Raw genomic sequence first — 18466 nt, forward strand, 5'->3', positions numbered from 1 at the left:
CCCATTGTGACATGGAGGTCTCCAGTTTGTATTCTGAACAGATGTTTCTGTACACTATACCAGCCACTTGGTTACAGCGTTCCATGTATTCCTTCCCTGCTAGTATGTTACACCCTGCTGTGAGCTGCTGGATGGTTTCTGGGGCCTCTTTGCATAGCCTGCATCTGGGATCTTGCCTGGTATGGTAGATCTGGGCCTCTATTGCTGTGGTGCTCAAGGCCTGCCCTTATGCTGCCTTGATCCTTTCCTTCAGTCCAGCCCTCTCTAGACATTGGTAGGATTTGGTCACATCAACCATCTGTCGGTGGTACATCCCATGCAGGGGTTATTCCTCCTTTGGTGGTTCATTCAGTTCTTTCTCTTCAAGCTTTCATTGTCTGAGATATTCAATGAGCACTTCATCCCTTGGGGCCATCTTACTGATATATTCTTAGAGCTTGGATGTTTCATCTTCAATGGCTCTGATGCTAACTAGGCCTCTGCCTTCTTTGAGTTTAGTGTACAGCTTGTGGATACTGGATTTGTGGTGGAATCACTTCACCATGCTCAGACGTTGTTCTTCCTATTGAGCTGACTTCTCTGAACTTGCCTTACTCGTTGCAGGTATTTGGCTGTTGCAGCTTTCCTTGCGGCCTCTTTGTGGTTGCCATTTGCTTGAGGTAGTCCAATGTACTTACAGCGCTCTTCAACATCTGTTATTCTCCCTTCTGGGAGGGCAATCCTCTCTGTGTGGATTACCATCCCTCTCGTTGTCACCATCTGGCCACATGTCTCCAGCCAAAATGACATTCTTATGTCCCTGATCTGTGCGTGCGTATATATATATATATATATATATATATATATATATATATATATATATATATATATATATATATATATATATATATATATGCCCTGAGTTATCGCCACACTTGCCGTTTTTTTAAGTTCTGCAGACAGAAAGGAAGGGAATGGGTCCAAGAATTCAGGACATTCAGTTTCCCCCTAAAATATTTATCCTCACACTCTCTTTGAACTGATGGAGTAGACTTAGATTAGTCTTAGTATTTTCAGTTCTTTCAGAATTGTCACCCGATGTGGAAGAGAACGATAATGAGGTATTTTTCCATATAGTGGCTCTCCAAAGTCTATTTGTGAAAAGCCTGTGGCTTTTATTTCCATATTTGTCTTTAAAATAAAACATTTGCCCACTCTATCTTGAAAAAGCTCTTTTTTTAATAATGTAACTCAAAAGCCAATTGTAAAAACATCTCCTTCAAAACAGAGTAGAATATAATATTCTCCCATGCAGAGGAAATTCAGGTGTACAAAGAGAAAAGAGTAAACTTACAACATAAGAAAAAATACAATTATTCACAATACAATACCCAGGGAATTAAAGTAATAAAAAAGTGTGCAACTGAGTAAGGTAATTTTAAGAAATGTGCTAAACAGTACATACACATATTTATGCCCGAACACCTTTTTTATGCTTCTCCTGATGGATACCATTGAACAATGAACCTTATTATGATCTTTGTAACCTGCCTGCAAACTATGGTTGGATGCAAATAAGTAAATGCCGAGAGAATACTTCATTAACAGCTAAACTTTATTTTTGATTAAACAGATCCACTATGATGGATTGCAGGTGTTAATTAAAGAGGACAACATTCTGAAAATGACTCAAACAGATGCTTAATCAAGTATAGCCAAACCTAGAATCCCCCCACCCCACCCCCCACATCAATATTTATTGGAGGAATGTAAACTTTTCAGCAAACAAAACCAACAATTTAATTAATCATTATATTATTAATATTTTTCAAACAATTTCCCATATTGGTAGATTCCACATATGTCTATGTTTTAAAGAGAATGTAATTTCTGAAGTAAATGTAATTAGATTCAAATATCTTATTTTTAGCACAAATTCAGGAAAATTCAGGTTTTCCATTGAATTGCACGTGATCAATATCACATTATTCTTTAAAATAGGTTTAAATAAGATTTATCATAGATGTTTTTTTACATCACATAAAAACAAATATTTTGAAGGTTTGTATGTACATTTTTGAGAGACACATCATGTGCTTAATACTACAGCTGCAATCTTTAAGACATGTGACATGGGCATACTGATGGATACAGCACAAGTCTAAATTAGCAGTTCAGAGCCTACAGGCATTTTTAGCTATTTATGTTAGATTAATAGCAGGTGTTTAGATTATTTCTGTGTGGATTTCTCAGTCACTTTTAAGCCTAATTTCCTGCAAATATTAGAGGTAGCAATCATAGATTCAAAATTTTATTTTATCTTTATTGTATTGTTTTACTCCCCTCACTCACAATCATCCAAATGCTCCAAAATATTGATCCTTAAGCTGTACTTGTTAGCTTAGCTTTACGTGCCATTTTAATAAAAAAAATAAATAAAAAAAAAAACAGTGAAAAGGCTTTTAGCAGCTGTTAACTAAAGTGTGTCCAAGAGTTCAATACTGCAATATTCAAACATTTTTTAAAAAAAAATTCTAATTCTAGTTATTTTTATGAATAACTAGAATTGGTCTCTTGTTCAAGAGACCAATTAACCTGAAAGTCATGTTTTTGGACTGTCGGAGGAAGCCCGAGTACCCGTAGAGAACCAGAGTATGCCAGGGAGGACAATGTAAACTCAATGCAGAAAGAACCCAGGTCAGAATTTGGACCCAGGACCTTCTTGTTGAAAGACAACAGTGTCACCAACTGTGCCACTATGCAGCCCATTACTTATAATCCAATGCTATGAATGGATTGTAAATTTAGTGTTCCTCCTTTTGTATTTTATAATATGATACCATGTATCATGAATGATAAGCTGTGCTTTGTCTTTATAAAGTGCAAAAGTAGTGAGTCAATACTAGGGGTGTCCCAATATCAGTACAAGTACTAGTACTTCAGTTTAGATAATTGCCAATTCCAAGTACCGATACTGAGTACTTCATAAATTGAGACTTATAGATCACACATAATTTAACAATATAATTTACCACAGAAAACAACTGAACATCAAGGGCAATGGCTGTGCTCCAGCAAACACTGAATTCTGTCATGTTTAGTCCTGAAATGCTTTATCTAATTTTTGTGTTTAAAGGCACCTTTTTGCCCCTCTTCACAGCTTGGCTGAACACAGCAGACAGTGTGCTTTTTTTTTACTATCCTCCCTGTTTACCTTGAGAAATCTCCAAACCACGGACATTTTCACCCCTCCTGATAGCTAATTTATCTCTTCTTTTTTATTTTTTTAGGGTCAGTACTACCACCTGGTATATAGTGGCGTCTAGCTTTTGAGTTTCATCATAGGAGGAAAATCAAGCACAATATTGCTGTTGGTTCAGAGTATTGGGTTGCTTTTACAAGTACAAGTATGAGTATTTTATGCTGTTATCGGGACCAGTATTGGTATCGGGACACCACAAGTCAATTCTATGTACAACCACCTTTTGATGCAGTCACAACACTGACTCTTAAGGATTGCCTCTGCCAGCTGTGTACATCTCAGAAAGTTGAGCAAGATTATATTAGAGTTTCTGTAAACAGAAATTTTATCCAAGATGATTTAGGTCAGCACTTTGACTAAACCATTCTAATACAGGAATGTGCTTTGATCATTTCATTGTAGACTTGGCTCAAGTTTAGGTTTTTTGTCCTGCTGGAAGATGTAGAACAAGACCAGGTTCAAACCTGTAACAACCCCCCCAGTAAGGTTTTCTTCCAAAATTGCTCTCTATTTGGCACCGTTCAATCTGAGCACTATCTGTGGCTCAAAACCCTCAAACCATGATGTTACTACTTCCATGTTCCAATATGGCCAAAGTGTGTTTTCCAAGTTTATTTGTAGTGTTAGTTCTCAGCCACAAATAGCATATTACATATGTATGAAAAAGCTCAAGATTGCTTCCATCTGACGAGAGAACCTTTTTCTATACGTTTTCAGTCACTTTGCTAACTGCAAAAAGAAATTCTCATGGCTTTCCTTTAGCACTGCCTTTTTTCTCTCACTACAATTCTAAGAAGGTCATATTTGTGAAGTGACTTGCTAATAGTCGTCATGTTGACAGATTCCCCCACCTGAGCTGTGGCTCTCTACAGAGTTGACACGCCTGGGCTGCTGGTGTGATTAATGCTCTTTTTACCTAGCCTGTCAGTATAGGTGTTAACCCCTATCTGGGTAGGCTCACAGTTGCTCCATGGTCTTTCCATTTTCAGTTTGAAACATGGGTTGGATTTGTAAATGGTGGTTGAGAGGAGGCAGCAGTAATATTCAGCAGGACAATCACAATCTCACAACCTGGATACTGGTAATTCCACGGCACTTGCCCTTTCATTAAACACTTTTTATCAACCTTACAAGGCACTGTTGAATGGCTGCTGTCTCAACATGCATGAAGTGAACAGAGTCTACACAACTCATAATGTTACTTTTGAGAATGGATATAATACAATATAAAGTCCATCTCATGACACACCTGTTCATCAGCAAGTGTGGGATATTGTTTTACAGCGTAATCTTGTTTAAGACTTCTCAAGGCATTACTGGGCTATCCTTTACCTATCTAGTGCTTACCTTGCTCTTTGTGGTGCTACTCCTTTACTAATATTATCGAATAAACCTATGTGGCCTTCACAGAACAGCATTTATACTATTTAAATTACACAAGTTGATTCTATTCCGCAGTTCTTCGACTACAGAAACTTTACTGCACTATATTCTGATCAGGGGTATCAGTGTAAAGGGGTCAATTACAAGTGCAGGGTGACCTTTTAAGATTTGTATTTTTTTTTTAATGAAAGGTATTGATTAAAAACCATGTCCTGTTTTCCCTTCACCTCACAACGTTCATACATACATTCAACATAAACTCCAAAAATCAAATACATTTAAGTTTGCTTGTAACTTGAGAAACTTTGAAAAATTCAAGCAGTATGAAATATTTTGCAAGGCACTGTTTGAGGCACAGTGGCATGCCAGACCAAAAGGCTTCTCAAACTGTCTTAAACAAAACATGTTGAAGATGTTGCTTGTGGATCTAAATCTTAATTAAACAGAGTCAAGCTGTTTGCCACATAACGCTCAGATTCTGCTGGGATTCTTTTTCAAACTCTAGATGATGACAATCACTCTAAAGAATTTGTCAGACTTTCTCCAGCTTGATCTGACTTGTTTCATCTGTCTCTCCATCTGATACTATCTCTTGTCATCTAGTTCCCCTCAAGCAATATCTCCTATCACCCACTGCCTACCCCCCCCCCCACCCTACCTCTCTCCGTTTTGTTTAACCACATTTTATCTGCATCGATGAGGGAAATTGCCTAACATTTTAAGACCCTCTCTCTCCCTCTTTATACGTCTTTCTCTCTATCCCTTTGTTTCAATCTGCTGGTGCGCACTGGCTCACATTTCTAAGTACTCAGTGTAATGTGAAAGTCTGTTCAACATAAATAAAAGGGCTCCCCATCTGTCCATCAGTTTCACAATGACAAGTGGGAATGCAAACAGACTCGCTAACATCAGACTAGCAAATCACTTAGCTCCACTAAACGTGTCTTTGAGACAATCTCAGAAAGCTGATGTAACAGCTCTGACAGAAGTTTGTCAAATGTACAGTATTTATGGTGGATGAAATGTTTAATAGAAATGTAAAAACTGAATGAAAAATAATTGTGCCTTAAGTTTTTGTTTTTAATTTACCCTAACCCTAGTTATATAAACAAAAAATAGACTAATTGTAATGTCATGGTTGAGTTTTGGTTTGGCTTTGTTTTTCTGTTATTTTCATTTTTTCATCTCTTTTGGGTTAGGTTTGACTTTATTTATTGTTAGTTTTCAGTCATCAGTTATTTTCTGTCATTTTTCACTTCACCCCCTCAGCAGTCAGTCACACCTGTTATCATTTACCAGTCAATTAGCCAGATCCTTGTTCCACCTGTGTAGTGCTCTATTTAAACCTCCCTCTGCCTTCAGTTCAGCACTGGGCCGTCATCATCCCACACCTCTCCATGCCAGTCCCCGGTTTGCCTTGGAAGCTTTGTTTTGCTCCTTTTGTTAAGGTTAGTCCTGTCAGTCACTCTAAAGACTGTTTGTTCTCTGTTTGTTCCTGGAGAGGTTCTGCTCTGTGCCCTGGTGTCTCTCAAGTTCTGCTAACCTGACTAGCCGCCCTGGTGAAGCTCAGCTCTGTGTCCTGGTGTCTCTCAAGTTCTGCTAACCTGACTAGCCGCCCTGGTGAAGCTCAGCTCTGTGCCCTGGTGTCTCTCAAGTTCTGCTAACCTGATTAGCCGCCCTGGTGAAGCTCAGCTCTGTGCCCTGGTGTCTCTCAAGTTCTGCTAACCTGACTAGCCGCCCTGGTGAAGCTCAGCTCTGTGCCCTGGTGTCTCCAAATGAACTGCTAACCTGAGTGCTATGAGGCCTGCTAGCCGAGCAGCACCTAGCAAGTGTGGACTCCCTGTCTCCGGGCCGTCAGCTCCTGTCATCACATTCATCCCTGACCTTCTGCAGTCCTGAACCTCCGGTCTTCATCACTCACCACCCAGCATACTTCCTTCAATAAAAACTCAAACTTTAGTCCCGTGTGTGCGTCCTGAGTTCATCGGTAAACAAAACCCTGACAGTACGGCCCAGTCAAAAGGTGAACTCAGGCGCCATGCGGGGCTTACCTGCAGGAGTTGACGACCCGGACATCCTCGCATATGTAGAGATGTGCGAACGCCAGATGAGGGAGAGGTACACCAAGATGGCTTCTGCCCGGGACCCTGCGCCACCGATCCGGGTCGACTCCACTTCCCCCGTGGTTCACGTGGGCGTTGATGCAGCTACCCCGGAGGCCAGGGAGAGAAGCCGCTCAGCTTCTCGTCGTCTCGGTCATCACCTCCATGACTCGCAGCTGGCCCCTCGAGTGAGGCTCATCGTTCCACCTAGCAGAGCCCCACGCATCAAGGAGAGCCAGCTGTGGGAGTTCTACTACGGTGACCGAGACGACCTTCTGCCCTGCTGGCCAGCTGCCACCCCTGAGATTGCCCCAGATTCCTCATCTGTCCCCTCCCGGCGAAGACAGCAGAACCACCGGCGCGGAGGGTCTGTCAAGGCTCAAGAGGAGGATCCGCCTCCAACCCCGGCGCCGCTCTCTGAAGCCTGTAGCCCGGCGCCGCTCTCTGAAGCCTGTAGCCCGGCGTCGCTGCCCTCCGAAGCCTGTTGCCCGTCACTGCCTGAAGTAGCCGAGGAGATGGTTCCGCCTCCACCAGTAAACTCCGCTCTGCCGACCACTGAAGGCTCCGCTCTGCTGGCCGCCAAGAAAATGGCTCCGCCGGCCGACGAGGATGAGCCCAAGGTCTCCGAGGGAGCCGCTTTGCCGCTGTCCAAGTCCCGTGAGGAGGTCCAGGAGGACCTGCCTCCGCCCAAGCCCCGTGAGGAGGTCCAGGAGGACCTGCCTCCGCCCAAGCCTCGTGAGGAGGTCCAGGAGGACCTGCCTCCGCCCAAGCCTCGTGAGGAGGTCCAGGAGGACCTGCCTCCGCCCAAGCCTCGTGAGGAGGTCCAGGAGGACCTGCCTCCGCCCAAGCCTCGTGAGGAGGTCCAGGAGGACCTGCCTCCGCCCAAGCCTCGTGAGGAGGTCCAGGAGGACCTGCCTCCGCCCAAGCCTCGTGAGGAGGTCCAGGAGGACCTGCCTCCGCCCAAGCCTCGTGAGGAGGTCCAGGAGGACCTGCCTCCGCCCAAGCCTCGTGAGGAGGTCCAGGAGGACCTGCCTCCGCCCAAGCCTCGTAAGGAGGTCCAGGAGGACCCGCCTCTGGCCTCGGTTTCCACCGAGACCTGTAGCTTGGCACCGCCTCCAACTGATCTGTTTGGCCGGAGCCGCAGACTGCGGACTCCGAGCCGCTCGACTCTGCCTCGTCGGGGCCGTCCACCACGGCGCCCGCCTCTGACTTCTCTGTTTGGCCGGAGCCGCAGACTGCGGACTTCGAGCTGCTCGACTCTGCCTCGTCGGGGCCGTCCACCACGGCGCCCGCCTCTGACTTCTCTGTTTGGCCGGAGCCGCAGACTGTGGACTTCGAGCCGCTCGACTCTGCCTCGTCGGCGCCGTCCACCACGGAGCCCGTCTCTGACTTTCCTGTTCGGCCGGAGCCGCCGACCGCGGTCTCCGGGCTGCTTGACTTTGCCTCGTCGGGGCCGCCCTCCTCGAGGGTTTAGTCGGGCGATGCTGCTCCGCCGCCTGCCTCGTCCAGGACGACCTCCACGAAGACTTTTTCTTTTTTGCTTAGCAGCCGTTTATGCATGAGCCCTTAAGGCCAGTGCCTTCTGTTGTTTTTTGGGCTCGATTTCAGTTTTTGATTTACTTAGGATTTTTGGGGTTTTAGAGTTATTTAGGGGTTCTTGTTTTCTTAGAGTTCTTAGTCTCTGTTTTGCTTTTGTTTTTCCTGCTCCGTTTTAGGATTCTAGATTTTGCCTTAGTTTCCAAGCTTTGCTTTGCTTCCTCATTTATAACCTTAGTTCTCTGGTTTTCTCGTTAGTTTACTTATTCATGTTCTAGTTTTCTTGTTTTGCCTTAATTTCTAGTTTAGCCTTAGTCTCATAGTTCTGCTTAGTATTTTGTTTTGGTTTTGCATTAGTTTTATAGTTTTTCTTGAATGTCTTGATCTTTTTCCTAGTTTTTTTGTTTTATTTTGATTTTCTAGTTTTTTGCTTCGGTTTTTCTTTTGTTATCCCTACCCTAGTTCTTCTGGTTTTGTTCTATAGGTTAGTTCATGCCTGGTTTTCTAGTTTTTGGTTTAGATCTGTAGTTTCCCAGCGTTCTTTAGGTCCCAGCGCTTCTTAGTTTTGTTTTGGCCCCCTAGCTCTTAGTCCCCTGGCGTGTTTGACGCTCTCCATTCTCCGGAATTTAGACGCCCTTAGTTCCTGGTATTTTTGTTTCCTGGCGTGTTAGGACGCCCTCTGACCCCTGTAGATTTCGTGTTTTTTCTGGCGTGTTAGAACGCCCTTTGTCTCCTGGCGTATTAGGATGCCCTTTGTTCCTGGTTCCCTGGTGTTTAGATTTCTAGCGTTTAGATTTAGTGTTCCCGACGTGCTTAGACGCGCTCTGTTCTCGATTCCCCGGCGTGTTAGGACGCCCTCTGTTTTCGGTTCCCCGGCGTGTTAGGACGCCCTCTGTTTTCGGTTCCCCGGCGTGTTAGGACGCCCTCTGTTTTCGGTTCCCCGGCGTGTTAGGACGCCCTCTGTTTTCGGTTCTCCGGCGTGTTAGGACGTCCTCTGTTTTCGGTTCCCCGGCGTGTTAGGACGCCCTCTGTTTTCGGTTCCCCGGCGTGTTAGGACGCCCTCTGTTTTCGGTTCCCCGGCGTGTTAGGACGCCCTCTGTTTTCGGTTCCCCGGCGTGTTAGGACGCCCTTTGTTCTCGGTTCCCCGGCGTGTTGGGACGCCCTCTGTTCTCGGTTCCCCGGCGTGTAAGTACGCCCTCCGTTCTTGTTCCTAGGCGTTTTAGATGTTCCTGCTTCCCTCATATCCCGACGTTCTCTTCCCCAGCCCCGGCGTTTTCCTCACGCCCCGGCGGGTTTCCCTTTGGCGCTAAGTACGCCCGTTCCTTCCCTTTGGCGTTAAGTACGCCCGTTCCTTCCCTTTGGCGTTAAGTACGCCCGTTCCTTCCCTTTGGCGTTAAGTACGCCCGTTCCTTCCCTTTGGCGCTGTCGTGCGCTCGTTCCTTCCCTTTGGCGCTGTCGTGCGCTCGTTCCTTCCCTTTGGCGCTGTCGTGCGCTCGTTCCTTCCCTTTGGCGCTGTCGTGCGCTCGTTCCTTCCCTTTGGCGCTGTCGTGCGCTCGTTCCTTCCCTTTGGCGCTGTCGTGCGCTCGTTCCTTCCCTTTGGCGCTGTCGTGCGCCTGTTCTTCCCTCTGGCACTGTCGTGCGCCTGTTTCTTCCCTCTGGCGTTGTCGTACGCCTGTTTCTTCCCTCTGGCGTTGTCGTACGCCTGTTTCTTCCCTCTGGCGTTGTCGTACGCCTGTTTCTTCCCTCTGGCATTGTCGTACGCCTGTTTCTTCCCTCTGGCATTGTCGTACGCCTGTTCTGCCTTGTGGCGATGTTCGCCTGTCATGCCCGTTTTTTGCCTGGTGGCGATGTTCGCCTGTCAACGTCGGTTAAACGCCTTTTGTTTTGCCTACCAGCATCTGTTAGACATCCTTTTTAGTTCGCCCTAGTGGGTAGTTTTGGTTTGATTTTAGCCCACGATCCTACTTTCCCTCCACCCACCCAGGTTAGATCAGCTTAGTTATGACTCTTGCCCGCCATCCTGCCGTCCCTCCACCCACCCTGGTTCGGTCACTTTGTAGTTTGTTTTGTTTGATAGGCCGTCCGGAGTCCGGCCTTGAGGGGGGGGTAATGTCATGGTTGAGTTTTGGTTTGGCTTTGTTTTTCTGTTTTCATTTTTTCATCTCTTTTGGGTTAGGTTTGACTTTATTTATTGTTAGTTTTCAGTCATCAGTTATTTTCTGTCATTTTTCACTTCACCCCCTCAGCAGTCAGTCACACCTGTTATCATTTACCAGTCAATTAGCCAGATCCTTGTTCCACCTGTGTAGTGCTCTATTTAAACCTCCCTCTGCCTTCAGTTCAGCACTGGGCCGTCATCATCCCACACCTCTCCATGCCAGTCCCCGGTTTGCCTTGGAAGCTTTGTTTTGCTCCTTTTGTTAAGGTTAGTCCTGTCAGTCACTCTAAAGACTGTTTGTTCTCTGTTTGTTCCTGGAGAGGTTCTGCTCTGTGCCCTGGTGTCTCTCAAGTTCTGCTAACCTGACTAGCCGCCCTGGTGAAGCTCAGCTCTGTGTCCTGGTGTCTCTCAAGTTCTGCTAACCTGACTAGCCGCCCTGGTGAAGCTCAGCTCTGTGCCCTGGTGTCTCTCAAGTTCTGCTAACCTGACTAGCCGCCCTGGTGAAGCTCAGCTCTGTGCCCTGGTGTCTCTCAAGTTCTGCTAACCTGACTAGCCGCCCTGGTGAAGCTCAGCTCTGTGCCCTGGTGTCTCCAAATGAACTGCTAACCTGAGTGCTATGAGGCCTGCTAGCCGAGCAGCACCTAGCAAGTGTGGACTCCCTGTCTCCGGGCCGTCAGCTCCTGTCATCACATTCATCCCTGACCTTCTGCAGTCCTGAACCTCCGGTCTTCATCACTCACCACCCAGCATACTTCCTTCAATAAAAACTCAAACTTTAGTCCCGTGTGTGCGTCCTGAGTTCATCGGTAAACAAAACCCTGACATGTAAAAGATGCAGAGGTGGAACAATTTCACACATAACCTGATAAAGATGTGCTCTATGACAAAACTCTATCTTTAATTGCAGTAGCACAATTTTAGGTGTGGATTAAAAAACAACAATTTAGCATTCAATTTGAATACAGATGTTGATAAATATGTATTTGGGACAAAATCACAACTAATTTAGTTATTACAGCTGTTGTCAGTACTTTGATAATTAAAATAGCACTTAGGCTTTTATAAGATGTTTCAAAGGTGGGGAAAACAGACATGCAGGAATTAGACTGTGCAGATTTCAGGGTTCTCTTTTATGTTCTCTTCTCTGCAGCTAGCCCAGCAGGTTGTCTATGATATTTTAGTCTAGGGACTGGTAAACCATTTATGTGGTGATTTGTCTGAAAGACCCACTGATGTCCCATTTTCAGTTTACTGGAGGGATTTTTAACGGCCAGTATACTGATATCCAAAAGAGCGTATAATTCCATACACTCTGACATAGCTCAGCAGGCCTATGGAAGATGGAAGTTAATGTCCCAGTAGAGTTTAATAAACCGTTTTACATTTATAATGGTGAAATATGTATATATTTTTCCCCCAGGCATGACTCCCAAACAACTGTTCGGCACATAGGTAGCGTCTAATGGTCGTTGGAGGCATGGTGACCATAGCATATCAGTCTTTAGTGCAGCTCTCTAAAAGTAAGTTCCAACAAATAAAACTATTAATATTTTAGCCATCTTGTTTATTAGTAAGATTTCCCACCTGAGTTACTATTGCTTAGCCAAAGTATGCACTAGAGACAGCCTTAGGTAGCATTTGAAAAGAACCAAACCTTGATTTTGGTGGCAGTTTAACTACACAGACCAAATTATTAATCTCAGCATTCCTGCAAACAGATTTCCTAATGTCACCTAGTTAATTTAATAACACTGTTTTAAACAACAATTGATGCTTGTAAAGGCTTTATAATTCCAATCAGCGTATCTCTGGAGTGCTGGGAAAATAGCAGTCAAACTCTACTTTCGTAATAGTAAGAATATTAATAAACAGACAGATTGTCAGAAATGGCAATAATGGCAAATATTGTCTGTGATTGCAAATCTAAGCTGTGCATTGACCCACCTGAATCCCATGTTAGGGCATGACAAAATGAACTGTGGTAAAATAAGATACACAGAACTTGTGCTTTCTTGAGGCTAATCTAACTTTTTGATTGCTGTTGATTTCCTGTTTTTTTTTTTTTTTTTTTTTTTTAACTTGAGCATATCCAAAACAATAGCTAACTCCAGAGATTTAAATATAGCACCCGCAAAGTTTTTATAGGCTACTGGTCTCCATAAGCCTGCCCTCAACTCCTGCCAAAAAAGCAGTTCTGTCATCTCAGCCTCGGTGCTAAATAAGAATCACTTTATTGCTTCCAGAGTTGTGCACATGTTGTGATTGAAATACTAATAACTGGTACAAAGTAAACACCAGCACCAGTTCAGCAGAGTAACTGGTTTGGTGGAAGAGGGGTTTGAGATAAAAAAAAAAAAGGGTCCTTGTCCAGCCTAGTGTACGGTGGCTAAACAAATGCATTCCAATTTAAGGTTGGATTTTGCTAAATTGCTCAATATGATTAATTATTTTCCCTGTGGTCAATTCACATTTCTGCCTAAATTTTGCTGTTTTATGCCAATCAACTTCTTGATTGTGATTTATGTTTCTGGGATGTTGTGTTGTACATTTTGTATATCCTGGTGTAACATAACATTGGCTTAATTTGAAGGGTTTGGCACGCATCTTATTGTATGACACGCTTGTTAACCAGATCCCGTGATCAGGGTGTCTGCTCCGAGCATGTGCGCCATACAGGACATGCTGAGAGATTCACTCTAATTAAGGGCATTTCATTTGACATCAAAGAGAGTGCTCACATCGCCTCACTCACCCTCAAATCCTTTTTTCAGATCTCAAGCTTAAACTCCAGTCCATCACCTCTTGATTTTCCCTGCATGTATGTCAGCTTTTCCCGTTTTATCCCTGCTCATAACCTGCTCTCTTAAGCCCTCTTGGCATCTTTCTTTTTTTTTTTTTTTCAACTGTCCCTTGCATATCCTTAGATCATATCTGGCTATACTTCCTTCCCTCGGTTTTCTCACAAATTTCATCATCTTTCTTCCCGTTTTAATTTCCACAAATCCTTACTCCTGCCTTTGGTTATTTCTTTCCTCTCCTTCCTCCTCCCTTCATCCTTCAAAAACAATGTTTCCACATCAAAAGACAGCCATCAGATCACAAAATGTCTATGGCGAGGCCATTTATGGTTGTTTGATGTGATGGATAATGTCCAAATGCAAATCAAGAGACAGACCGGGAGAATTGCCTGTGCGTATGTGTGTGTAAGAAAATAACTCTGAAAGTGTTTCTGTTTGTGACAGTATATGCATGTGTTTCTGCTTCGCTGACAATAAATAGTAGAGTGACAGCTACATGAATAGTGCCCGCTTCTACAGCAAAGTGAGAAAGCAGAGATGAAAAGAAGGCTGCAAAAGATAGTTAGAGGGCTGGCAGAAGACAGAGAAAAGGATAGGAGGTACAACGAATAGTGAAACTCAAAGGAGAATGGGGTATGGAAGATGGACAGAGAGAGAGAGATAGCAAGAGAGAGAGAGCGAGAGAGAGGAAGAGCAGAATTAGAGGGATCCATTGCTAGTGTGAAATGTTTGGAAAGTGCAGGGAGCAGAGATTGACAGATTCAGGGAGATGGAATGATACTAGGAGAAGTGACACATTAGAGAATGAAGAGAGTACCGGTGAGGAAAGAGGAGGGAGTAAAAGTGTGGAAAGGCTCGTGTCTGCCTCAGAAGGCAAGGCAATTAAAAGTCTAATAAAAAGACAAGACAGCCCCTGGGTAGCAGAGTAGCTGGAGCTAGCAGTCACGCTGCATTATGATAACACTTCCACATACACATCTAAGTACTCTCCGACAAGCTTAAACAGAAATATACTGAGGAAAACACGCATCAGCGCGCACGCATAAAAGCATACTGTGGCGCGCATAGAGAAGCTAAAGGACTGGAATTAAAAAGTGTTTTATGGGAACAAAAGGGGGGATTCTTTAGGGATTTGGGCTCAGCTCTCAGTGTGACACTGACAGATTGCGTTTGTGTGCAGGGATTTGTGCATGTGCGCGTATAGCTAAGCATGCAGGTAAGACACAGAGGAGAAAGGCAGAATCAATATATGTCAATTGCGAAAAAGATTTCAAACCATTTTACATGATCACATTTTACAATTTGTGTTTGACATATCTAATATTCTTAAAATTTGACTATTAGTTTTAGAATTTTCCAAACAGGCAAAAAAAATAATGATAAGAAAGGTGTGTTTCAGCCTTCATGGGCATTATTTTCATTACAAATGTAGCCTTTTAATTAATTGTTAAATGTTAAATGGCTGGTATAGTGCTTTATCAAGTCCAATGACCCAAAAGTGCTTTACACTACAGTCAGTCATTCACCTATTCACACACAGACAGTGTGCCACAGTGGCAGACTGACAGCCATACATCAGCACCACCAGACCTCTGACCACTGCCAGGAGGCAATGCTGGTGAAGTGTCTTGCCCTACCTTGGAGCAGGGGATTGAACCGGCAACTCGCCGGTTGCAGGACAACCTCCCTAACTCTTGCACCATGGTCTAATTATACATAGAAAAGTTATTTTTCCAAGTTGGGAGGATCATATAACAGCATCTACGTTAGTCAAAAACAAAAATTAGCGGACCAGGTTTGACTACTACTCCATCTGTTAGGATTTCCATTTTGGTCATATGTCTGACTGCTCGTCTCGGCAGAATTGAAGCGTTCACCTAAATTGGTCAGCTTTCCGGCGTTGCCTCACCTTTAAGGCTTGTCCACAGATCTTTAACAATGCTGAGGTCAGAGATTTATGAAGGTCAGTCATCTATCTCATAACAGGGTTTTTTTTATGTTTTTTTGGGTGTTTGTCCTGTTGCAACTGCAAAATAAATCCAAGTGTCTGTCCCAAAACAGTCCCAAAAACGCCTCAGAGAAAACCAAATTAGTCAGAATGTTGCAGAATAAGCAACACAACTTCTGAGGAAATGTTTTATTGTCACCAGAAAACAAAAGAGTCAGCTAGTTGGCAACAATGGCAATGCATATGGTAAAAAGTTTGATTGATTCTTTCATACCTACAGACACTGCACTGTCAGGCAGCATCATGAATGTCCGTTTCACAAACTGCAATAATGAAAATGGACGACTACCTCAACATTCTAACTGGACCTCAAGCCAAGAGCTAGCTGGATGAGATGTGCATAAAAACTGTAAGAGGAATGGTAACAGGCTAACAAAAGGTGTCAGGGATGGCTTCAATCCCAACCCTTTATAAATATATGGATAATACTAAAACAGCACCAAGCCAGGAAACAAACCAGTTAAATAAGGCTTATGATTTCTAATAAGTTGACTGATTCTTGCATATTCAAGCCAGAATAGGCAAGCAGATTGCTTATGATAAAAACAATGTGGGCAAGGTCCTACTTGCTGACTGGATTAGAGTTGGATTTTAACTTGTATGTATAATTCCAACACTGTGGGGATTAGAGAAGGTTTAGGAAAATCTTCAGGATGGTTTTAAGAATTGGGGCCTACACAGGAAATCAACTATTTAATGGACTCCTACAAGTCTTATAAGTAGAGCAGTCAAATGTCAAGTCAGAATTATTTCAGAAGCTTGTAGAAGGCAACATAAAAACAGTGACTCCATGTCTTACTAAGGGACTTTTATGTATATATTTGTGGGGGTGAATGTGTATATTTCACCATTTTTGTATAGGTATAACTCTGTGTGGATTAGAAAAATTCCACAATAAATTTGAACTTCTGGACACAATTATTATTATTTTTTTTTAATTATTGAAGTTGTATGTTGCACTGAACAAGTCAATCCTTAAAGGGAAGGCTTGAATACCACCCAAACTAACATTGTATCCAACCAGATAAGTAATCTATGTAAACGTTTGATCAAAACTGATTGTGTGAACCTTTTCAGATTCACTACTTTATTTTAAGCAAAATATAAACTTATGCCCCCCCCCCAGGCATGGCGGGAGTTTTTTCCCCCCATGCCTGGGGGAAAAAAACTCAATATAACAGTTTTGATTGAAGCAAAGTAAACACATAACTTACTATTATTAATAGGATGAAGTAGATAAAGTTGTAGAAAGAGTGAGCATCCATTACATAGTACATGATCTCCACCCAGCCCTCCAGAGTGATCACCTGTAGTAAAGAAGACAGTTCACAATAAATTCAGATCCATGGATTTTTGAGTCACTGGCTAAAGGCAAGCATGAATGAAACGTTTCAACATTTTAGCAACATGCTAGTCTATTTTTCCAAGGAAGCTAAAGCTAGCAGACTACCTTTTGAGTAGTCAATTAGCTTTGCTTCGCATAGGGTCAAAATCAGGTCAAACAGCTGGTTTTGCTCTAAGTAACAAAACCTGTTCCAAATTATCCTGCCATGTGTTACAAAATCTTTGTTTCCATTAATAAAACTAAGAATCAAATGTTGAACTGGATTTTGGTCAGTACTGCTTGAGTAATTAGTGAAGCCTTTAATTGTTGCCTGGGAAATAGTTGCTGCCAAACAAAAATAGTTATCAGACCTAATAGCCCAGTTTAAAGCTGATTTCTCTATTCTTTTTTTCTGTCCTCTTCCAGACATCTATTTTACAAATTCTACCAAAAACGTCCCGTCTCAAAGAAGCAAAGATCGCCTATGTTTCCCATTAATGGCAGTATGCAACAAAAAACTATTTTACATTACAGAAAAAAATATTTTTATATGATTGTAAATAAATTAACACAGTGGGACAGTTAAGTTTTATTCTTAGGTTTAACCTTATATTTATTTATTTATTTATTTATTTATTTATTTATTTATCTTGATGTCCATGTAGGTCCAAACACTGAACAGTTAGCCAATAAGGTATTGCCTGAAACAATATGACATACACTGAAACCTCTATGTGTTTTTAGGACACCATAAATTATCAAGTTTTATTCATTATTAACCAAAGTTATTGCGCAAATATCAACATTCTACGATACATGTAGCAAAAATCAAGGTAAAACCACTGTTTTTAGGAAATTATTCCCAAATAGAAAACAGAAATTAACCCCTTTTGAAAATACTTTTCATCAACTGAAGACAACTCTGCAGAAACTAAAACTAACAGTATAAGGCTTTTTAGATATTTAAAATGGAACAAACTCTTCTTTTGTTTTTAGGGTAATGCAGTTACACATAGATGGAAATTAACATCTACAAATATGTACAACATTGTGAGTTTTGAGTTGTGACAAAAGGCTGTATGCCACTATGCATCAACATGAAAGGACTTTTTTGTAATCTTTGAATTACAGTTGAATTTCAGTGCTTCAAAATATTTTTAATGATGCATGAATTCATTTTGTCTGTAGTACTATGCTGAGCCAAATTGACCAGAATAAAGTTTTTTAACAGTCCAATCTGTATTTTTAAATGGACATTTGGGGTAATACTATGCTGCTACAGTTTTTATTCTAGTCCACTCTGTATTCTGTTGCCTGGGATTCACAGGCAGTTCTGTGTAAAGCTCTTAATCCATGGAACCACTTAAAGTGCTCGAAATGGCTCGTCAAATCCTTGAGCCCACTTTGATATTAAAACCAGAATAATGCCTTGTCGTGAACTTAGAAAAGGACAGCATATAATACAGAAGGTTAAATACTATTTTAAACAAAAAGTAAAGAGAACACTATTAGAATTTAGTCGTACTGTTTCTTACATACCCACCTGAAAGATGACAATCCAGGCATAGGCAATGTTATCAAAATTGATAGCACCTTTGTGTGGGTTAGTGCTTCCAGTATGACATCTAGTGAAATACTGGTTCCAGTTGACACACAGGCCAGCTATACTAATGCTGCCGTTGGTCAAAGGTTCAGGACTCAATCCAATGGACTGACGGTAGACAACATCCTCTTTATCCAAACAACAGGCCCTGCCTCCTTCACGGCGGGCTGGGACATCTGAGCAGGACATGATGCCATTGTCAACGGGTAAGGAGCAGATAAAAGGCCTTTCGTCGTCTTCGTCAGCCATATAGTAAGGTCGAGGGAGACTGATACCCGTAGTCCTGGAAATGTTGAAAGAACAATTTGTTAAG

At 42.7% G+C, this 18466-nt stretch overlaps 1 protein-coding gene across 1 annotated transcript in view; it reads right to left on the reverse strand.

The window, feature by feature from the left end:
- Positions 1-18466, reverse strand: part of LOC105937061 (voltage-dependent T-type calcium channel subunit alpha-1I) — a gene marked incomplete in the record, with an annotated part of 287706 nt that overhangs the window by 94839 nt on the left and 174401 nt on the right. The window contains 2 exon segments of the mRNA XM_036137349.1: positions 16441-16533; positions 18094-18436. Coding sequence (XP_035993242.1) covers positions 16441-16533; positions 18094-18436 — 436 coding nt within the window.

Source organism: Fundulus heteroclitus, chromosome 5, assembly GCF_011125445.2.
Source record: "Fundulus heteroclitus isolate FHET01 chromosome 5, MU-UCD_Fhet_4.1, whole genome shotgun sequence".
NCBI lineage: Eukaryota > Metazoa > Chordata > Actinopteri > Cyprinodontiformes > Fundulidae > Fundulus > Fundulus heteroclitus.